This window comes from Psammomys obesus, unplaced genomic scaffold (genome assembly GCF_907164565.1).
Source record: "Psammomys obesus unplaced genomic scaffold, mPsaObe1.curated_primary_1811, whole genome shotgun sequence".
Classification (NCBI taxonomy): domain Eukaryota; kingdom Metazoa; phylum Chordata; class Mammalia; order Rodentia; family Muridae; genus Psammomys; species Psammomys obesus.
In genome coordinates this window covers 542,701-567,469 of record NW_026596433.1, presented here as the reverse complement: position 1 = coordinate 567,469, position 24,769 = coordinate 542,701, and the positions used below count along the sequence as shown (strand labels likewise).

The window sequence follows — 24,769 nt, the reverse complement described above, 5'->3', positions numbered from 1 at the left end:
ACTGACTGAAGCATTCTGTGGAGTTCTTAAAATGATTCTGTCCTATATTCACTTCTAATTGATTCTTCTCTTAGTTCTTATTATATAAGGAAGGAAGGAAGGAAGGAAGGAAGGAAGGAAGGAAGGAAGGAAGGAAGGAAGGAAAGAAGGAAAGAAGGAAGGAAGGAAGAAAAAAAGGAAGAGTGTATTAACCTTCTTGATTAGTAGTTTCAGAGTCAGAATTTGGTCCAGAAATTTGATTGGCCTTGGTATATTCAAATTCTTTACTGGGGAGGGTGCTACAGCTGGGATACAAATTGAATTAATTATAATAAATAAATAATAAAATAAACACTGTAAAAATGTTTTAAAAAATTAAAAAAAACCTCAAAAGAAAAAAACAAATCCTTAGTTAATGACCCAGGCCTGGTTCCTTCTCCTAGAAGATAATATAATAATTCTTCTGATCTCATGGTGTAGTTTTAGCATGCACACACGTGTGTGTGTGCGTGCACGCGTGTCAGAAGTTGTACAAATGTCTTTTCCAGCATTTTCCCACTTTATTTACTGAGGCAGAATCTCTTGTTGAGTCAGAGCTTAGGGATTCTGGATAGTCTGGTGAGCTGATTTTCCCAACACTCCCTCCAGGAGCGCTGGCATCCCAGGTGCCTCCACACCTTCCTAGCTTTTAAGTGAGTTCTGGGGCTCAGACTCTGCTCCTCAGGCATGTCTGACCCAATGAGCTATCTTCCCAGAGCCATCACAAATAGTTTTTGATGAAGTTAAAAAGCTCCTAAAAATGTTTGGAATACTACGTTTGATATAAATAACTTTTGTAATTACATACAAGCAAAAAAAAAAAAAAAAAGACTTTTCTCCCGTGTAACATAAAAAGAAACCTCTAGAGGGAAAATAAAGGTTCTATGATTTAATGGACCCTCTAAGAAGTCTTATGACACAGGCCCGTGCATTTGCTTAAAAAAAAAAAATGGCTTCAAAAGGTATTGTCAACACTTCAAACATTCTAATTCAAATAGCACAGTTAATGTAAACTCACTTTAATCTTCTTGCAGATGTCTGTAACAAGCGAAAGGAAAAAAAAAACTTTCCCTCTTGATGTTACATTTTATAGGCTACCCTCTGCTTCGTCGTTGATTAAAAGGCTGATTCTCTACATCTATGTTGACTTAATGAGGAAGCCCTTAAATACTGATGTCATTTATAGAGAATATGCCCCATGAAGTTTCTCTGAAAGGCTTTACCTCAAAGGCCTGAAAGGTCAGTCCAACATGGTAGCCCTCAGACACCATTATTTTCCACACACACTCTTTCATTGGTCGGTAGTCATCTGGATAATTGGGAGACTGGATCTGTCCTTCGTTTTTCCGTATCTCACCTCCACAAATTGCTGAAGAAGGCAAAACAAACAAGTAAATGAGTCCTGACATGCCATTTCACTTTACTTTTCTTCAAAGGAATTAGTCAAGATCAGTTGCTATGAGATTGCAAAGAGCCATGTCATAAAGAAAATCAAAGCTGGACAGTTGTGGGGCTGTAAAGATTATGGGATAAAAACAGTCACTTAAGTGTATACGTTAGAGAATGACTAGCCAAGGAGTATATATATTTTAATTGCTGTGATGCCTTAACCAAAACTAAAATCTTTTTTGCTTTTGCTTAAAAGATCATTGTAAATGTGTTCCCTGAATTTGCTGTGTGATTCTCTGAGATGCTTCCTTGGGTTTTTGAATACAGGTAAAACAGCTCATTCGAAAGGAAGCTTCACTCTGGACAGAACCCCTGAGGCTTCTGATGCCAGCACCCATGGTTCTGTTCAGTGATCTTCTCCCCAGGAAGGAGGGCAATCTTTAAAACAAAATGCTTAGAGCCTTAAATTTTTAAGGGAAGTAGGAATCTCCTGTTTTGGAAACTACTTGCTCTCCTGCACTGGGGAGGGGTTTATCTACCCAACTTGCCCAGAAAGGCTAATTTATAGCCAGGAAGCTTGATGGCCAGCCATTGTCTTCAAGAAATATAAAACAAAGCATGTAATAACTTCTTCCTTGCATGCTGACTCTCCAATTTAGACAAAGCATACTTCAAAACTGTACACAATCACCCTATGTTAAGTTTCCTAGAATGGACTGTTTCACCACTACAGGGGTCAAACAGATTCTTTTTTTAAGAAAATTCAGTACAAAGAAAATTACTAATTTTTCTTAAATTTTCATAGCATTATGAAACAAACAGAAATGCTGTCTGTTTATCTCCCTGTTTCATTACTGTATTATGCAAGAAAACCTGCTGTTCTTCTTGTTAAAATTTACCAAGTATGTATGTATATATATGTATGTATGTATGTATGTATGTATGTATGTATGTATGTATTACAATTTATTCACTTTGTATCCTGGGTGTTGCCCCCTCTCTTGTCTCCTCCCAGTCCCATCTCTCTCCCTCTTCTCCCCCACGTCCCTTCCCTAGTCCACTGATAAGGGAGAATCTCTTCCCCTTTTACCCTACCCTAGCTTATCAGGTCTTATCAAGGCTGGCTGCATCATCTTCCTCTGTGGCCAGGCAAAGCCACACTCCCATCCCCACCCAGGGGGAGGTGATCAAAGAGCCAGACACTAAGTTCATGTCAGAGACAGCCCCTGTACCCCTTACTAAGGCACCCACTTGAAACTGAGAATCCTATGAGCTTCCTCTGAGTACAGGGTCTAGATCCTCCTCATGCATGATCCTTGGTTGGAGTATCTGTCCCTATGAGCCCGACTGGGCACAGTTTTTTTTGGCTCTGTTTTTCTCCTTGTGGAGTTCCTGATCTCTCCAGGTCTTCTATCTCCCTCATCTTCGATAAGTATTCCGGCACTCTGCCCAAAGTTTGGTTATGAGTCTCAGTATATCCTCTGATACCCTGTTGGGTAGAGTCTTTCAAGGGTCCTCCGTGAAAGGCTCCTGTCCTGTTCCTTGTCTTTTCCTACTTCCAATTGTCTGTCCTATTTGACCTTCTAAGTGAGGTTTAAGCCTCTTTCCGGGAGTCTTTCTTGTTGTTTTGCTTCTTTAGGACTATAGATTTTAGTATGTTTACCCTATATTATATGGCTAATATCCACTCATAAGTTACTATATACCATATGTGTCTTTCTGCTTCTGGGTTGCCTCACTCAATATGAGCTTTCCTAGTTCCCACCATTTACCTGCAAATTTCATAATTTCCTTCTATGGAACACCAAAGAGACTAGACCATAAAAGAAACTCCTCCCACCACATAATCAAATCACTAAATCTACAGAAAAAAAGAAAAATATTAAAAGTGGCAAGGAAAAAGGCCAAGAAACACATAAAGGCAGAACTATCAGAATCACACCAGACTCCTCAACAGAGACTATGAAAGCCGGAAGGGCCTGGGCAGATGTCATGCAGACACTGAGAGATCACAGATGCCAACCTAGACTACTCTATAGAGCAAAACTTTCAATCAACATAGATGGAGAAAACAAAATAGTCCATGACATAACTAAATTGAAATAATATATATTCAGCAATTCAGCCCTACCAAAGATACTATAAGGAGAACTCCAATGAAATCAACTACACCCAAGAAAACACAGGATAAAGACACCATCACAAAAAAAAATCAAAAGAAAACAAATACACAAATACACAATCACCATCAACTCCACAATAAAAAGAACTAACAATCATTGGTCACTAATATCTATTAACTTCAAAGCTATCAACTCTCCACTAAAAAGATACATACTAACAGATTAGTGGGAGAAACAGGATCCAACATTTTGCTGCATTCAAGAAACACACCTCTGCAACAAAGAGACACTACCTCAGAGTAAATGGCTAGAAAAAGGTTTTCAAAGCAAACAGACCAAAGAAGCAAGCAGGATTAACCATCCTAATATCTAATGAAATAGGCTTTTGAATTAAGGGAGGGGACTTCAATTGGGATATATAATGAATAAATTGTTGAGAAAAAGATAAAAATTAAAAAAAATTAAAATAAACTTTCAACCAAAATTATTTAAAAGACATGGAAAGGGACACCTCATTCTCATCAAAGAAAAAATCCACCAGGAGGAAATCACAATCCTGAACATAGATGCACCAAACAAAAGGGCTCCTGCATTTGTTAAAGAAACATTATTAAATCTTTTTTAAATAAACTTTTTATTTAAATTTTATTTTTATAGTAATGACAGCTTATTTACTTTGTATTGCAGCTGTAGCCCCTTCCCTCATTCCCTCCCAATCCCACCCTTTCTTCCTCATCTCTTCCCTGCCTCTCTCTAAGTCCACTAATATGGGAGGTCCTCCTCCCCTTCCATTTGATCCTTGCTTATCATGTCTCATCAGGACTGGCTGCAATGTCCTCCTCTGTGGTCAAGCAAGGATGCTCCTCCCTCAGGGTGGTGGGAAGGAGGTCAAAGAGCCAGATACTGAGTTCATGTCAGAGTCAGTCCCTGTTCCCCTTACTAGGATGCCCACTTGGATACTGAGCTGCTATAGGCTATATCTGAGCAGGGGTTCTAGGTTATCTCCATGTATGGTCCTTAGTTGGAGAATCAGTCTCAGAAAAAACCTCTGTGCCCAGATATATTTGGTCCTTGTGGAGCTCCTGTCCTCTCCAGATCTTTCCAACTTCCCTTACTTTCAAATGATTCCCTGCACTCTGCCCAAGGTTTGGTTATGAGTCTCGGCATCTGCTTTGATATACTGCTAGGTAGAGTCTTTCAGAGGCCCTCTAAGGTAGGCTCCTGTCCTGTTTCTTGTTTTCTCCTACTTCCAATGTCCATCCCATTTGTCTTTCTAAGTGAGGATTGATCATCTTACCTCAGGTCCTCTTTCTTGTTTAGCTTCTTTAGGTGTTTACCCTATATTATATGGCTAATATCCACTTACCAATTAGTATATACCATGTGTGTCTTTCTCCTTCTGGAATATCTCACTCAAGATGATCTTTTCTAGATCTCACCATTTGCCTGCAAATTTCATGATTTCCTCGTTTTTAATTGCTGAGTAGTATTCATTTTGTATTCTGCTGTAGACCCACCCTCGTCCCCTCCAAATCCCACCCTCCCTCTCTCCCTCTTTCATCTCCTCCCATGCCCCTTCCCCAGTACACTGATGGTGGAGGAGCTCTTCCCTTCCACCTGACCCCAGCCTATCAGGTTTCATCAGGAATATCTTTCATAGTCTTCCTCTGAGGCCTGGTAAGGCTGCTGTTAAACCTTAAATCACACATTGATCCCAACATCTTAATAGTGGAAAACTTCAACACCCTACTCTTTCCAAGGGAAAGATCACCAAAACAGAATCTAAAGAGAGAAATAATGACACTTACAGAGGTCGTAAATCAAAGGACCTAATAGATGTCTAAAGAAATTTTCACCCAAACACAAAAGATTATACCATCATCTCAGTACCTCATGGAACCTTCTCCAAAATTGATGATATAGTCAGGCACAAAGCAAGTCTCAACAGATACAAGAAAATTTAAATAATTCATTGTATCATATCAGAACACCACGGTCTAATACTAGACCTCAACAACAGAAATAACAAAAACTTACATACACATGGAAACTAAACAAATCTCTACTCAATGACATCTAGATCAGGAAAGAAAAAAAAAAGAAATTAGAGATTTCTTAAAATTCAATGAAAATGAAGGCACAACTTACCCTACCTTATGGGACACAATGTTAAGAGGAAAGTTCATAGCATTAAGTGCCTTCTTAAAGAAGTCTGAGACATCTCATACAAGCAACTTAATGGCACACCTGAAAGCAATAGGAAGAGGAAGAAGAAGAAGAAGAAGAAGAAGAAGAAGAAGAAGAAGAAGAAGAAGAAGAAGAAGAAGAAGAAGAATACACACCCCAGAGGAGTAGATGGCTCGAAATAATCAAATTCAGGGCTGAAATAAATAAATTAGAAACAAAGAGAACAATTCAAAGAATCAATGAAACAGAGATCTGGGTTCTTTGGGAAAATCAACAAGATAGACAAACCCTTAGCCAAATTAACTAAAAGGCAGAGGGATAGTTTCCAAATCAACAGAATCAAAAATGAAAAAGGAAACATAACAACAGACACTGAGGAAATCCCAAGAATCGTTAGGTCCTACTTCAAAAGCCTATAGGTAACAAAATTTGAAAATGTAAATGAAATGGATAATTTTCTTGATAGATTCCATTTACCAAAGCTGAATCAAGATCAGGTAAATAGATTAAATAGGCCTATATCCCCTAAGGAAATAGAAGCTGTCATCAAAAACCTCCCATCCAAAAATAGCCCAGGGCCAGATTGATTCAGCGCAGAATTCTACCAGACCTTCAAAGAAGAGCTAACACCAATCAACACTCCTCAAACTATTCCATAAAATAGAAATAGAAGGAATATTACCTCCTCATTCTATGAGACCACAGTCACCTTGATACCTAAAACACACAAAGACCCAACAAAGAAAGAGAACTTCAGACCAATCTTGCTTCTGAACATTGACGCAAAAATACTCAACAAAATATTCGCAAATTGAATCCAAGAACACATTAAATATATCATCCAACATGTCCAAGTAAGCTTCATCCTAGGCATGCAGGGGTCGTTCAGCATACAAAAATCCATCAATGTAATCTGCCATATAAATAAACCAAAAGGAAAAAAAACCAAAAACAAACAAACAAACAAACAAACAAAAAACCAAAACACATAATCATCTCCTTAGATGCCAAAAAAGCATTTGACAAAATCCAACACCCATTCATGTTTAAAGTTTGGGAGAGATAAGGGATACAAGACACATACTTAAACATAGTAAAAGCAATATACAGCAAGCCTATAGCCAACATCAAACTAAATGGAGAGAAAATTAAATCAATTTTACCAAGTATTTTTAATAAAATCATCCTGTGTATGTTAACATGTTGGTTCAGAAAATTACATAATTGCAAAGAAGGCTTTCTGTATTGTTTTAATGACTCCAAAAGGAAAGCGCATTTCTGCTGAGAGATTGTGGGTGAAATGTTCTTAAATTTAATGTGACTTGCCTTCATAGATAGCTGCAAACCCTTTTCCTACCCAGTTACTGCTGCTACGAAACTCGATCCACATTCTGCTGTCTGTAGATGTAAGAACTCCAGCCACTTTGTCCCCACAGAATCTACCTAAAAGAAATAAAAAAATAATAAAGAGAGGCTCCTAGATCTGAATATGTACTATGTTCTACTTGTGCCCCACACTAGTCATAAATTACATATAACTATATTACATATATGCATATATACAAAAGCATGTGGCTCATCTCTAGTGATTAGAGCAGTGGTTCTCCAACTTTAAGTCACAATCCCTTTGGCAAACCTCCTTCTCCAAAATTATTTTCATTGTGATTCATAAAAGTAGAAAAAATTACACTTAGGAGGTAGCAATGAAAATCAAGAGTCACATTATCAGGAAGGTAGAGAACCACTGGATTAGAGCCATAACTTTACCTTAAGTAAAGAAATAAAGCAATCTCTTCAAACTCACTCCAAAAAATCTTCAATCAACTTGCACCAGAATCATTCATTATCATATAAAGAATTAAGAGTTAACCCCTAAAATTCACAATCACTTGATACATGAAGATGGTGCGTTGACCCCGTGTGAGAAGCAGAAAAGTTCTCAAGCCATCCTGAAGAACTGGACCATTTACCAATCTGTTCACCCTTAGATGGGTACAATTGGCTCCGAACACAGAAAGGATTTCTCCCCTCACCAAGGTAAGGATAACATGTCAGGACAAAAGCGTAAGATGCCACGGATGTCGTACATTAACACATACTCTAGCTCAGATAAAGCTATAATTGTCTGTGGTATTATAGGCAGAATCTCAGTATCAATTTAATTATGAATGCGATCACATTCTACACACACACACACACACACACACACACACACACACTCACGCACAAGTTATTGGGAGAAAATGAGTAAAATAGCAGGATGAGGCCTTCCTTTCTACTTCAACCTTGCACAGGTTCATTGCTCACTTCATATTACCTGGAACTCGAGCTTCCAAATGAAATAACTCTTGAAACAAACACACACACACTAAATACATATACAATAACTCTAAAATCATACTATATTGCTATCTGTTCTTACAACTGTTTTTGTTTTAAATTAGCACACAGCTCCTAAATATCAGTGTGGCCGTTTTGAATGCAGTGTGTTTAATAGGTGTTCCTTCCGCTTCATCTCACCCATCCTTCCCCACTACCCTGATCTCCCTGGATAACCACCCTCCTTTCAGTCTTTTTTCTCTCTCTTAATCTCTGTGTCCTTTAGTCCAGACCCTGTCCTCCATTACCTAATTTTACTTCTAACGGTCTTTTTTCTAGTTTATTAAGCTTTAATCACATTTATAGCCACAGTGTTGGAAAGAGAAGAAACACTCAGTATTTACCATGCATGTTTTTGTACTGCGGAAAATAATTACACACAGAAATTTAGTGTAAAAAAAGACAAAGTAGCTAATTTGAATAAAGAAAAGCCAGAGAAAGGGCCAATCGGTAAAGAATTATCTTCTGAAACTGCACATTAAATTAAAGAGTGGTGGCAAATGACAGAGCTGCATTCACTGTCACATACATGTAAACTATCAACAGATTTGTTCATATGCATCCTCTATCTTAGAGGGTGTGAAGTGGCAACAATTTCTACAATTCCAACTCCTTCCCTGATGAGTCTGATGCTGTCAATCTGAGGTATGCCATTCAGAGCCCAGTCTTTCACATTAGGAAGAGATTTCCCACATTTTCTACATTGCACTGAGTCGGTCTGGTAGACCGCTCTGCACTGAAGCAGAGAAGCAGATGGTTCTTTCCAGAGTGTGGATTCAGGTTGTATTCTCCAATTCACAGCTTCTGAAGTATTTTCCTGGGATTCCAATTTTACATGCAATACATTATTTCATCATGCAATACATCTATTTCAGCTAAGGAAATAGATGTAGAAAACTGTGTTTTTGTTTTTTTTCAACTTGAAGTATCACATCAGTTAGACTCTTTTTTTTTTTTTTTTTTTGTTCTTGTTTTGAAATATTTCCAGAGATGGCATGAACTTACTAAGGCAATATCAAGTAAAACAATGTCCATTCAGCATGTTTTAGATGTTAAGAGAAAAGACCAATATTGGACAAAACATCAACTGAGCAAACTATGACTAAAAGTGAAGGGAAGCCCACAGTTTTAAAGAGAAAGGAGGTGAGTGCTGAGGAGCTAGTGGCCTGTGGTCTGGCTCACAGCACCTCTCACCACAGTGCAGCCAAGCTTCTGTGAAGGCTGTGGCTCAAAACTGGGAACAGACATTCATAAGCACCAATCTAAGCTGCAGTTACTGTCACAAAATACAGGTACCTGCCTCTTCTAGGCCCCTGAAAGATTCTGCAAGAAAGAAAACTGATATGTCTGTTATAAGAACAGCTTTGCTTGTCATAGAAAGGCATCTAATGAGCCATTGATGTACCCAATGACTTACTCTGCTACCTTAGGAAAGAGAGTACATACACACACACACACACACACACCATATACACATGCAATCTATCAAAACCATTATCCTTAAATTTCAAATGCAGAAATAAATGTTGTGTGGAATCAATAAGCATAATCCTTGGGAAACTATGCTCAATCACTGTGTTCAGATCAAATAATCAATCCCATATTTAAGTTACTTTAAATCAGTGAATCAATCTATTCATCTGTTTGTCCTGGAGCAGTTTTTGGTATGGTTGAAAAAAAAACCCATATAATTAAAATATAAACAACTTCAGTCATATAGATAGAAACTTTCAGATAACTCATGAAAACACCATCTGCCTCTTACCCTGGATAGAATACATACACAGTCACAAAGGAGATGATTCATATCTTACCAAGGAGAGGGGACTTCCTCCAGTAGCCATCTCTTACTTCAATGTAGTCATACCAGCACAAACTACTCTTGTATAGATCCATCGTGGTAAAATTTAACACAATCTGCAAAACACAGAGAGTAGAAGCACAGTGCTTTGATCCAGGAAGGAATGCAAAACAACGAAAATACACTCCTTTCCTTCTTTTTTTAATATTCATGGAGCCCTGGCCATTTAATTAAAAACATTTTCTTATTCTCATTAGTATAGTTTGCATGTGTGAGTGTGTGCAACCACATGTATGAGAACATATAAGTGTTGGGGTGTTGCCTGTTTGCAGAAGACAAAGAACAGCTTCAAGTGTCCATACTCTGACATCTTCCAGGTTTTGTTGGAGACAGCATTTCTGATTGGCCTGGAACTTTGCTAAGTAACCTAGCCTGGAGAGAGCTTGTAGGGAAGGAGGGAGACCTCTGCCTCTAGAACCTCTGCTGGGACTGCAAGTGTGATCCCTTTGTCTGATATTTTATTCAACTTTGTAATCAACTTTGAGATCGGAACGCAAGCCAGCACTTTACCAAACAAGCCATCCCCGAGGTGCATGCCTATTAACAGTTAATAGTAGTTAATCACTGGGAAAGGTAAACATTTTAGCAATTTACTTGAAATTCATAGTGTTAATTTCAGCAGTCCTAAAACAAGGAGAAACATTTATTCAAAAAGTTCAGTTTGAATTTTCTAAGATAAAAGATTTCAACCATGAATAATTTCCAATTTTTTCACAAATGAATTCTTTTTAATAATTTATTTCAAAGACAACCATCAAGACAACTATAATTATGTTAAAAATAAACACCATGTGCTATATTCCCAGAACATAATAATTTTGTGTGTGCTGAAATGTTTAAATACAGCCCTAACATTCAGATTTATCCCTCTGAGTGTAATTAAAGGCAGATGGTGCAGCAGCTCCTGAGATTCAAGAACATACATGGGGAATCTTCAGAGTTAGACGACCTTGTACATGACCCCCTTTCTCTCCTCTTTGTTTGGATAGATGCTGCTTTTTATAAAGATAATTCAAGAACAATCTTTGGAAAGATAATTTTTCTCATGACTTCATAAAAGTTTTTACTTTCAAACCCTTCTTTACTTTTACTTGATTATATAAAAAATAGAATGGATTTAACACGAGGCATTTACTTCAATGATGTCAAATTTATTTGGAAACAATTTGGTATATGCAAAAGCTCATTTCAACCCTCTTGTACTTTAAATATACCTAATAGATTTAAGACTCATAGTGATCATTTTTCTTTAGAAACTGAGATGGATGTTAGCCAAAAACAACAAATTGCGAATATTTGAAATGCCTTCCTATAACACTATAGTTTGTAACAATGTTCAAAGAGCCTTTTAGTGGCAGTGGAAAAGCTGGATACAAAAAGTTGAGAAAGAGAAAGGAGAAGGAGGAAGAGAGAGAGAGCACTAACCTTCCCACATCCATATTCCAGAGAAGCCTTCCAACTCTGATAATAACACCATTATTAATATTATTTTAGATGTCTCTCCTATTCTGATGGACACAAAAGGAAAAGGTGGGGTGGATTTGGGTGGGTGGGGAAGTGGATAGGGTCTACAAGAGGAGGGGAAACTGTACAGAGTATACTGTATAACAAATCTATCTTCCATAAAAATAAATAAACATGGAAAATGAACAATAGCACTAGTCATCCAAGAAATGTAAATTAAAGCCACAGTGGTTTACTACTTCACACCTATTAAAATAACTATTTGGAAAATACAATAAGAAAAGAAAGAACAGGTATGAATGTAGCAAAACGAATTCTTGTGTACTGATAGGAATGCAAATTGGTACACCCATTATGGAAAGTAATGGTGCTTCCTTAAGAAACTGATATTTAAACACCATTGTATCTAAAAATCCTACTTCTGTATACACAAAGGTAATAAAAACTGATATCTTATGGGAGAAAAAAAAGGAAGAAGATCACCGAGCTAGTGGATCACACATTAAATAAAGGACTTGCAGCAAAAACATGAGGACTAGTTTGGCTCCCAGTACTAATTTAAATACTAAGAAGGCATGGCAGCCTACTTGTCATCTTAGGGATTCCGGGGATGAAAGGACCAGGAACATTTGATCCAAGCTTGTTAGCTAGATTAATCAAACAGGTAAGGTCTGCTTTGAAGTGAGAGCCTTTACTTCAATATATAAGATGGAGAACAATTAAGGAAGACACCCAACATTAGCCTCTGCCTTCCACATGCTGTGTACATATATGTATACACATACACATTCCCACATATGTGTGAACACAAGTACACACACTTATGCACATCATAGACATACAAATACAAAAAAAAAAAAAAAGAAGCATTAATTATAGTAAAGCTCATCCTGAGCCCACACGTTCTCATCAGAAATGGCTGCATTGTCATCTTCTGTGGCCTGGTAAGGCTGCTGCCCCCTCAGGGGGAGGTGATCAAAGAGCAGGTCAATCAGATTATGTCAGAAGCAGTCCCTCTTCCCATTACTATGTAACCCACTTGGACACTGAACTGCCATGGGCTACATCTGTGCAGGGGTTCTAGGTTATCTCCATGAATAGTCCTTGGTTGGAGTATGAGTCTCTGGGAAGTTCCCTGTGTTCAAATTTTCTTGTTCTGTTGCTCTACTTGTGGAGTTCCTGTCTTCTCCAGCTCTTGCTATTTCCCACTTCTTACATAAAATTCCATTCACTCTGCCCGACAGTTGGCCATCAGTCTCAATATCTGCTTTGATAGTCTGCAGGGCAGAGGCTTTCAGATGCCCTCTGTGGCAGGTTCCTAGGTTGTTTCCTGTTGTTTCACAATTTTTTCAAAATTTTCCAGTATCCAAGGGCAAAGTCCTGATCACTCTTTTCTTTCTGTCTCAGTCTCCTTTCATATTTGATTACAAGAAGATCTTATTTCTGAATTATTTATAGCAACTTCTCAAAACATTTTCTATAGCAACACAACTTTAGCCTATTCTTCGGATACAGCTAAAAAATAATTTCTGGATTTTTCACCTTAATTCATGTTTCATTTGTGCCTACTAAAGTAGGAGAGGTAACACCTGTGCCCAGTCGTTTTGTTTGTTTTCTACCAGCAGCAGCCTAAGGGACATCAGATCCTCATTATCATGTGAAAACTCCTCTGGCGGAGCAGAATAGCAGAAGCCAAATGAAGCCATAAAGAACATAACTGAGGCTTCTGTGTGGCCTCCCTTAAACTTAAGAGGAAATTTTATAATAGTGTGCAAATAGTTTCAAGTCCTTCCTAGATGAGGAAAAGAAATCAAATAGATTGGAAATACATTTATAATCAACTTTGACCCCAAACTAAAAATAATGTGGCTGGACCGCAAACAGTTAATACATGAAATCTTAGAACACCCTGCTTCCCCCCCTCCCCCTGCCTCCCACAGAGCTGGATGGGATAATTCTGAACAGAAGAGTTCCCTATCTTGTTTTTAATCTTCTAGTTTAAGCTCCAAGCACTGTGGAGGAACAAAACCGGCCTGACACTAATATGAAACACAGAATCCTTCAGAAGTAGAAAATGTAATAAAGATAGGTTTTCTAAAATCAAATCTTAGGGCTGTGACTATGGAAGTAGAATCCGTGCCTTTGAATATTGCTGCTAGGAGAATCCCTAGTTGAAATACAAATTAAAAGCACTTGGTAAACACTGATTTGTTTTGTATTATACTAGTTTATGTAAACATATTGCATCTATCAAAGAATGATAACCGAGTGTTGCATCAGAATAACTGTTTCACTCCTGGTGGTAATAAGCATCAATTTGAAATTAATCACAGCTCCTTCGGAACCCAGAGTAGAGAGAGAAAGCCAGGGGAAGTTCTCAGGTTTCCTGGTCTGTGAGGAGTTGGAGTTGCAAAGCTAAAGTGATACAATTGCAGCTGAGATTGCTCATTAAAGATTCTGTTTGACAGTGCTGCAGAGTGAAGAATCTTGAAGAAAGGCAGATCAGCTGTTCCAGGGTCTGGAAATCTGCAAGTTCTCTGAGCAACAATGAATGAGCATCAGCGGAATGGAGGCAATACGGACAACTTACAGTATCCCACAGCACTGTTCAAAGGCCAATCACAATAGTATTTGCATCTTTGAAAGATAAGTTGAGAGAACATATATACCTGGTCCATTAGATTTATGTTAATAAATGGCTTTTTGGAGAAAGATATTAGCAACAGGATGCAATAGATTATTGGACTCTGTCCATAGGAAACCTAGGGAAATATAATGCACTGTGTTGGCTACAGGGTTTTCCTTAGTAATGAAGTTCAGAAATCACAGATAAAGTGAATAAACTGTATTCTATAGACAAATTCTTTCTGCAACTTATTTTCATAAATAAATAAATAAATAATTGTAAGCATTCTCTACTGTATTGTCTTTTATGTGTGTTTGTGTGTGTTTATGTAAATGTTGCATTGACAATACAGTTTAGGTCAGAAATGAATATATATGGCAAACCTATAAAGGTTAAAGGTAAAGCTATCAATTGCATGTCATTTGTAATAGGAGAAGCTATTAACTCTTAAGGCTATATTCAGATCAAAACCTGATTTATACTAAAAAGGAAAATATTCTATCTTCTTCTGTAATTAGAAGCTATTCTTCATAGTACTTCAGGGGATCTAGGTTCAAAGTCTAGCACTAGCTTCTCAAATTTTTAGTTTACACAAACATTCAGATGTTGAAAAAAGTCTTTTGAATAGGATGTCATCAGATCAAACTTGCATTACCATAATTGCAAGGCTTTAATTGGATGTTGTGAAGGAAAAACAACTAAGAAACCCTAAAGCACTGTGAAATATTCATATGTATATCATTGTCACTGTGAATATGCAAGCATCATTAATAACATAAGCTTTGAAGACAGTCATAGAAAGAAGCTGGACTACCAAAACAACAATACAACAACAATGAAATACTTCTTAATGATATTCTGCTATGCTCATAAATCAGTGCCTTTTTCAGTCATCATCAGAAAGGCTTCCTCCAGCAGCAGATGGGAACAGATGCAGGGACCCACAGCCAGACATGATGCAGAGACAGAGCGAGAGAGAGAGAGAGAGAGAGAGAGAGAGAGAGAGAGAGAGTCTAAATTGGTAGCCTCCATCAGGTTTCTTCTCTTGGAGATCAGGAAGAAAATACAGGGAAGAACGGCTATGTCAGAGGGGATGGAGGACACCAAGAGAACATGGCAGACTGAATACACTAAGCGGTGCCCACTGGACTTGCAGAGACTGAAGTGGCAAGCATGGGGCCTGTAGGGATCTGCCCCAGGCCCTGTGAGTACATGTTATGGCTGTTAGGTTGGTGTTTTTGTGGGACTCCTAACTGTGGGAGTTGGTGTGTCTTTAACTCCTTTGTCTGCTATTGAGACTCTTTCCCTCCTGCTGGGTGGCCTTGTTCAACCTCTGTGTTACTGCTTTTGCCTTGTCTTAATGTATTTTGTTTTATCCTGTTTGGTTGTCTCTTGGAGGCCTGAAAGGAGACAGAAGGGGATTGGATCCGAAGTAGAGAGGAGGTGATGGTGGGTTAGGAGGAGTGGACTAAGGAGAAACCGTGGACAGGATGTATTGTATTCTAGAAGCATCTATTCTCAATTTAAAAAATAAAATATAAAGGAAATCATCAGTTCATTTGTCATAAACCAAATATGCTGTCAAAATTTTTTTTAAAAAAGACATTAATTTTAAAGTTTCATAAGAAAACCAACCAATTACAGTGAGGGATGTAAAAGAACCTAAGAATAGATGAGAGACCTTGGGACCTTCACTGAAGTTCTGCCTTATGGTTTAGGTGACCTCAAGTAGTCAAACTTCCCTTGGAGGTCAATTACATGGCAGACTGGGGGAAAGAGTGGGGATTAGGTTTTTAAAAGAATTCTTCTACTTAAAATGTATAATACTATGTGGGTTTTAGATTTTGATCTGACATTGCCTGGTATTAACTAGTCTCTACATGTCTTTTTCATCATCACTCTGTTTCTTTCTCTATCTGATTGACAACTTCTACATGCTGTGAAGTCTCTAAACATGCCACCTTCCATTTCAAGCTATTACATGGAAACATGCTACTTTCTGTTTTCTTGATGACACAGTAGCATCAAAATTTAATGCCCTCTGGTTTTTACTTTAATGCTACTCCAGTGTTTCCTGTGCTCTGTGACCATATACATTTTAGTGAAGTCTGGCTACCTTCACTTCACGGGTGTTCAATACACAAGGTCTCTGAGGCCTTTTGCTGAATTACATTTATGATTTCAAATATATTTATCCCTAACTAAACACCTACTGGTTATTAGTAGCTTTTGTGCCTTGAAAAAAGTGCCTAGTCGTTAGCACCTATTCCTCAAAGAATACAAAGGTGTGCCTGGATTTCTCTTGCCCAGTCCCATGCCTTGAAACTCTTCCAGTCTTTGTGAAAAGCACCATAGATTCAGTCATCTTTAGACATCCAGTGAGATCTGAGTGCTACTATATAGCCACATTAAGTTGCATTTTGATTTTCTTCTGATGTTTTCCAAATTTTAGAGTGATAATACTGGGCTACAGGATTGTAAGTTTATTGACAGCAAATATTTATATTACATATCAGTGTATACAATTATTTGAGTAGGATAAGAAATTAATGAATATATATATATATATATATATATATATATATATACACACACACAAACACAAAATGCTCACTGTACATGATACCTTTGGCAATATAAATGCTGGGTTGTGAATCATTGTGATGTACACAACATATACAGATGATTAAAAATAAGTGTTTGCAAAAAAAGAGAATACTTGAGTGATAGGTTTTAAATGGGTAACTCAGAAAAAATTGGGAGACTATTTTAACTCTATTTGAGACATAAACAATCTGCCCTTGTTCAAAGGTCAATCAATTGCAGTGACAGACAGATCGATACCATATGCTTCTGTGTGGCCACCACAGCTAAATTCTGAGCTGTGCATGCTTAACTGTTAAAATGCCAAGAGTAAGCTTGAACTGAATGGTAATGTCTTTACCTGGGAGACTGGAGCCTTAGAACACACAGTTGTTAACTGAAGGCCTTTGGTTGTGATTGTGAGAGAATGCCCTTGAAGCCCAACTTGCTATCTTACCCACTTCAAGTGTACAATCCCATAATGTTAAGTATATTCACACATCTTCCTATTTATGACTTTATTTTGAAATGAATGTTTTCCATATAAAAATAATGCACTTGTAATGTAGAAAATAAAAAAGACAAAATAAGATCAATTTATAAGTTCCTCATAGAGAGCTACCCATCCACCTATAATTTTGTCTCTGCTGCACACAATTTAAAAGTTAAACCATTTAGGTATGTGATGCATAACTTGTGATTTCATTTTCATACCATTTTGCAAACCTTTTTTTCCCCTCAACTTTGTGTTTTCTTGTCTTATCTTATTCCCAAGTTTTTATTATCAGAATGCACCCAGATGAATGTTCCAAGATATGTTATTGCTGAAATTGCAGGTATATCTTTTAGAATGTAGTACAAGTTGCCAAATGTCTCCCTAGAGATTACTTCAGTTTCTTCTCCCTAGAATTTGAACCCTGTCAATCACTTGATAATATAAAACTGTTCTATCCATAAAGGTTTGAGAGATAAAATGCGAGACATCGCTGTGGGTTCAGAGGGCATCTCCTTGAGAGAGTGCCAGCCAGTGACTTCATGGTAACTGAATAGACAGCTGCCCTTGCAACTGGAAGGGTTTCTGGTGCCTCAGTAGTTCGCTTCCGTGAGGCTCATTTTTACTGAGAGTTTTTTTTTTTTTTTAAGAGATTTGATGTATGAATAACACCAACATCCTCTTGAGCATCTGGGTTATAAGTGTATATTTTAATTATACTTGAATTTATATTTTAAGACATATGCAAATAAATACTTAATCTTTTATTAATTTTCTAATTCAAGTGCTTGATACCTTTTTTTGACATATGACATGATAGAAAATTCTATCGTGTTTATACACCTTTATAAATTATTTCTGGATTATTTGTTGAAAAAGTATTATTTTAAATAGCATGTTTTTTTTTTTTTATAACAGAAATGTATCAGAAGTACCCAGTGCCACGTGACATAACTTGGGCCTTTTTGTTAGTCCATTGCTACAAGAGGCTCTTTTGACAATGTCATAATCTCTAGACTCTGGAAGGTTCTCATGTTTGTCTACTGTATTCAGATTCAATGTACTCAGCCCCATTAACACTTTGGCCAGTATCAGCTTGCTTATGCCAATATTTTACATCTTAAATAATCTTAAGGAAAAAAAAAACTTCGTCTGATTAACAAACTCAAATCCTTTGGAAACAGGTTTAGATTACATTTTTACATGAATTTGCAGAAAATTGAACACCTGTAACTCTACAGTGCTTTATCCTGAAAAATAATCTATCGTTCTGTTCATTTTTAGTTGCATAGCAAGCTCTTCTGTTTTTAAATTTAGTTACATATTAATAACATTTTTATTTGAACATCTCTGGAGTCCTGCTTTAATTCTTGCCTGATACTTTTGAATTATTCTTTGATATGAGGAAAAAAGAACATGTCTGAAAAAAGTGAAAAATAGAATATAGCCAATGGGAATAGTCCGAGTTAACTATACGGAAGAGTCAAAGCTGGAAAAGAGAGTATGTATTGTTTAAATCTAGTCTTGTAAAGAAAAAAAATCTATAGAATGAAGGAATCAAAGGACAGATTATGGGTCTGTAATTCTTAAAGCTATGTGGGAAAACCTATGATTCATATATAAAAAGGAACAAGAATGAACAAACAAATTTGAAGAACACCTACACATGCAGTAAGCTATAATATCAAAAATCACAGTAAGTAGAACAGTAATTAGAATTATAGGTAAGGAAAAAGTCACCACTCTGAAATTACAGAATGACTAAATACATAAGGCAGGATGTGTGTATACCAGCAAATATTCAAAAAACTTGTAGGAGTATCAGAAAAGAGGGTTTAAGATATTTATTCATATATCTATTCATTTATTCAATTACTTAGTTTTTCAGATTGGTTCTCTTTATATAGAGCTTGTTATCCCAGAACTCACTCTGTAGATCAAGTTGATCTCTGCCCCCAAGTGTTAGGGCTAAAAGCATGCACCATTATGTCTGGCTTCAGAGTTTTAAATTGAGCCCAGACTAGAGATAGAAATCCCTTACATAGTAAAACTAGATAAACATATCACAGAGATATGATATCCCAAGCACGTGATAGTCTATGAATATATACAATAAGATGACATATGTACACACACAAAATAAAAATATATTACCTCACTTGAAGAAATCAAAAATATAAAAATTTAAAGTTCAATTAAGAAAATTACAAAATGACGATGAGCAGTGGCATAGCTGCACTGTTAGATAGACTAAAGTGAACAACAGAGAATGTTAGCTATACCATTTAAAAGCTAATGAAACAAAATTTTAGCATGCATCATTGGACGGGGTATATTTTTAAAAGACAGATTATTCTTTATAAATACGGGTCCTAGCCAAGGTCACACTAGCCCTAAACTATTTTGTCTAATGAAGAATGAAAGAGAAAGAAATAAGAAAAGAATGCCAAAAGTATATTTTATAAGTAAAAGGTAAATGATGTTAAAAATTTAGGTTAAAAAATAATGAGAAAATAATTTGACAATAAAAATAACCAAAATATGATATTACTACCTGATTGGAATAAGAGGAAGTAAACCTGAGAGACATTACAGTCTCCATTGTTTATACTAAAAAAATATGTGTTCAAAATGACTGAAGTGTGTATTCAAGTCATTCCATTTGAATTAAGGAGTCAAATTCAACAATAAATTGTAGAAACTAAAGATTACCATCAATTTATATTTGTTAATATTAATATATTTAGCCATTACTATGACAATTACAGGCATGAAGTTTCTTTTTAACACAAAATACAGGATACATGTTCATCAATTCCATTTCTTACCTATTTCTAAGGCAATGACCTAATGAAATTAAGATAATGAAGAACACGAAGCTTTCTTTTCAATTTTATATGTTATTTTTTTTATTCGTTTGGCTTAATGTGCAGGCTATGATTTCCCAAGATCAATGTTAATACATAGAAATGGAAGGAAATTATAGGTTTCTTTTGTTTTTTATTTTTATCTGAAAAAGTTATTTTTAAATTTCCTTAATAATAATGGATTTTATAATGCCAGTTAGAAAGTATCTCCCCTGCCTTCTTTTTTCGGGTTTACTATTGTTTTACAATCATTAATACAATTGTTGTGGGGGGCAAAATATACATCTAATGGGTTGTATGTCAAGAGTTTATATATTCATACTAATACACAAACATACACATAGAGGCATCTAAATTTGGTTTGGTAACTATCGTGGGTTTTTATTCCTCTGGTCTCATGTGATTTGGAGGAATATAAATTCCTTTCTTCACTGTCTATATTAATATCAATGTCAAGGTTTTCTTCCCATCCAGATAGGATATTTCCTTTATCTGTCCACTGAAAATAACTATTGGGAGGTTCTCACGGATGAAGGCCATTTGAACCTGAGGTTTCTTATTAAAATATAAGAATGTATTTAAAATAATAAAAGAATATATTTAAAATAAATAAAAATGTATTTAAAATAACCATGATTACACAATTTAAGTGAGGCCATAATGTTCAAAATACATATTTATGTTCATCTCATGTCTAAATCATGCATTTATTCCCCTTTAAGAAATATCAGCTGGGGGAGGGGCATAGGAGAAGAAGAGGGTGGGAGGGTGGTGTTGGGAGGGGATGGGGAAGGAAGCTTCAGCTGGCATACAAAATGAATAAATTGTAGTTATTAAAAATAAAAAAATTAAAAAGAAATATTAGACAGTTGTTTCTATCCATTATCAGTCTTTCATGATCTCCTTCCCTCCATTTTCTTTTTGAAAAAAAAAATATCTTAGTATTTGGAACTTTGTTCAGCCTTTCTGCCATTTTATTTTGACTTTACTCTTTTATATTTTTTCTTTGCTTCTCTAAGTAACTTTTATTTAATTCCATGTTATTTTTTCTATATTTTTCTATGATTATGAGCTGATTGTATCATGACCATTCTATTTCCTATTGCGAATATTTAAGTCTCTTAATTTCCTGATAATTACTGCTTTAGCTGCATTTTATGGGCTTTTTATTCAGAAGTTTTATTAGACTGTAGTTTCAAATAGTTTCTCATTTTCCTCATAAGTTCTTCTTGGCTAACTTGACCTTTTATATTTTAAACATTTTTAAATATAGAAATTTAATTGTCTTTCTGGTAGTTTTCAAGTCAATTTCATTGTGTCTGGTTATATGATTCATATTATATCAACCATTCTAAAGCATTCAAATGTTTTAAATTAAGGTTTTCAAAAACTCTGAATTTGAGCCATTTCCATTTTACTTAAATATTTGAAGAAAGAAACAAAAATAAAACACAGGATTGATAATGCAAATCCCAGTTGTAATTTCAGCTGTTTAACAGGTTGGGGCAAACAGACTCCAAATTAGAGGCTAGCCTGGACTACAGAGTGAATTTAAAGACAGGTGGGACAATTTCCAAAGACCCCACCTCAAAATAAAAAGCACCAATTCGCTGTAGCTCATTGGTAAGGTGTTTGTTTGGCTAGCATGTTTGAGGCTCTGGGTTCAACATCCAGCATAGCAAAATAATAATAAGTAACAAAAATGGTTACTAAACAATTAACAAAGTATAGTTAAAACCTGTGAAATGTTTTACTCAGAGGAGACTGAAGGAGAACTCCTGGGTGTTAACTACCTTTTCTCCTGGGGTCACAGACACTCTCCAGATGCAGTGTGTATAAGAAGGGTAGCCGTTTGGGAATCCTGGGGAGGAAAGGTTGCCACTGGATTCTTGTAGGGTTTCTCCACATGCTGAAGGGAAAAAGGCAGGAAATTATTGACTGATCATTATGATTGGCATGAACATAACAAATTAAGTATTAGATAGTAACATGTGCTTTTATATCTTTATTTTTTTTCTCTTTCTTATTTTCTCTTTGTAGCTAGTGCTAACCTCTAACTCCATATCCCAGCACTGTAGCCTTGTGCGACTTGGGGCTTCAGGTATCATGTTTATTCCAGAGTCTGGGTACCTTTCTAAATGTATTTCTTTTTATGTCTTTCCTAGAGAACTTCAGTATGCTTCCTGGTGTCACTAAAGATAGCCATAAAACAAGATGATAGGTGATAAATAATTTAGCATATGTAAAGTTGTCTTCATGGGAACTTTTCTCACTCATTCTTAAAGCAAGCAATTTCAAGGACACCATATTCATTCAGGCAAAGGAAGACCTAGCCTGGATTCGTGGAACCATGATAAACTTTTCTTTCCAACCCATTAATATAATCAATGTGAATGGAAGTTATATTTAACAAGGTAGTAGAAAAACTTTTAATATTAAAAAATCATAAATGATAACTAATAAATATACAATAAAGGTAATATCAAAATATAATATACAATGATTTAAAATAAGCAATCAAATTTAAAAAAGAGAGAACATCATGAAGAGGCAGGAGCAATGGCTCAGTGCTTAAGAATACTTATTACTCTTGAAGAGGATCTAGGTTTAGTCCTCAGCACCCACACTGAAGCTGACAACCCTCCAAACTCCAGTTCAGGTAACTTTTGCCTTTGTGAGTACCAGGCACTCACATGCACAGATACCAATGTAGGCAAAACACTCATACACATAAAATAAAAATAAGTTAGTCTTTTAAAAACCATAATGGCAAACACCTATTTTCGAGACTGTTCTATACACATTATTTCTGTTTTATTTTCTACACTCATGAGTAGAAATTTCTAGAATAGTGATTGTATAGTTTTTTCTCTCTAAGCTTGTATTATTCTTTGGAAATAGGTATCAGTAGCCTGAAATTGCAAATTGCACATGGTTGCAAGGCTTGTCGTGGGCTCATGGACACAATTTTATTAGTTTTCTCTAGTAACTTCTGCAAGGGTCTTGCTATGCTCTTTGTGGACCTGAGTGGATTTCAATCTTTAAGAACTTCCTCCTGATTCTGGCTATTATGAATAAAGCTGCTATGAACATGGTTGAGCAAATGTCCTTGTTGTATACTTGAGCATAATTTGGATATTTGCTTAAGAGTAGTATAACTGGATCTTGAGGTAGCACTATTCTTAATTTTCTGAGAAAGCACCACATTGATTTCCAAAATGGTTGTACATGTTTACATTCTCACAATGTTCCTCAACTGAGGAATGGATACAGAAATTGTGGTACATTTAGACAATGGAATACTACTCAGCAATTTAAAACAAAGAAATCATGAAAATTGCAGGCAAATGGTGGGAACTAGTAAAGGTCATCTTGAGTGAGGTATCCCAGACACAGACACACATGGTATATACTCAAGTACAAGTGGATATTAGACATAAAATATAGGATAAACATACTAAAAATCTGTACACCTAAAGAAGCTAAGCAATAAGGAGGACCCTGGGTAAGATGATCAATCTTCATTCAGAAAGGCAAGCAGGATGGACATCAAAAAAGGGAGAAAACAGAGAACAGAACAGGAGTTAACACAGAGGGCCTCTAAAAGAGTCTACCCAGCAGGGTATTGAAGCAGATACTAAGACTCATAGACAAACTTTGGGTAGAGTGCAGGAAATCTTATGAAAGGAGGAAGAGACAGAAAAACCTGGAGTGAACAGGAACTCCACAAGGAGGAAAACAGAACCAAAATATCTGGGCCTGGGGTCTTTTCTGAGACTGATACTCCAACCAAGGAACATGCATGGAGATAACCTAGAAGCCCTGCACAATGTAGCCTATGGAAGCTCAGTCTCCAAGTGGGTTCCTAGTAAGGGGAACAGGGACTGTCTCTGACATGAATGCAGTGGCTGGTTCTTTGATCACCTTCTCCTGATGGGGGAGAGCCTTATCAAGCCACAGAGGAAGACAATGAAGCCAGGGCTGATGAGACATGATAGGCTAGGGTCAGAATTCCAGAAGGAGAGAAAGACTGGGGAGGGGCATGGGAGGAGAAGAAGGAGGGAGAATGACGTTAAGTAGGGTTAAAGTAGAGGGCCACAGCTGGGATACAAAGTGAAATAAATTGTAATAAATTAAAATAAATAAATAAATATTAAAAAAAAATAATTTCCTCCTGACTGGAACTGTTACAACTTTCATTCAATTTAAATTTAAAGTCTAAAACCACAGTGCCTTCCAATGAAGGATACTGCACTCAAAACTGAGACAGTCCCTGGATCCAAGGCAAAATTCTTAGCATGTGAACTCTCATCTCATCGAATACTCAATAAATTATAAATGACTCCGCATATCTTGTGTTAAATAAGGAGGGAAAATTACTCTGTAAAACATAAAACAGAGCTATAAAAACAGCCTGAGATGAGATAAATATTTATCAGCAGCAGCAAAACAGACACTAAGTTTGCACAACAAAGTAAATCTAAAGAAGGAGAGGAGTGAGCTATGCCTATTCTGGTGAGCCAAGCCAATAAAGGGAATCATCCCAGAGAAAAGAGAAAACTCTCAAGGTCAGAAACACAAAATTTAGCACAGCTACTGCACGACCTGGGTCCTTGATACTTGATGTTGCAAGGAGACTTAGAAGAGTCTGTTCCCATTACACCATGTGCTGCTAAAAAGGTTGTGTGTGTTTAGATGTTAAATAACAATTGGGGAACTGAATGTGTTTCATTATATATATATATATATATATATATATATATATATATATATATATAT

At 36.4% G+C, this 24,769-nt stretch overlaps 1 protein-coding gene across 1 annotated transcript in view; it reads right to left on the bottom strand.

Moving 5' to 3' along the window:
- The window catches only part of Tll1 (tolloid like 1), a 125,889-nt gene that overhangs the window by 68,755 nt on the left and 32,365 nt on the right, over nt 1-24,769 (bottom strand). The window contains exons 9-12 of the mRNA XM_055597887.1: nt 21,784-21,899; nt 9,911-10,013; nt 7,044-7,160; nt 1,242-1,387 (exon numbers count right to left, since the gene is read on the bottom strand). Coding sequence (XP_055453862.1) covers nt 1,242-1,387; nt 7,044-7,160; nt 9,911-10,013; nt 21,784-21,899 — 482 coding nt within the window. The remainder of the gene's footprint in view (nt 1-1,241; nt 1,388-7,043; nt 7,161-9,910; nt 10,014-21,783; nt 21,900-24,769) is intronic.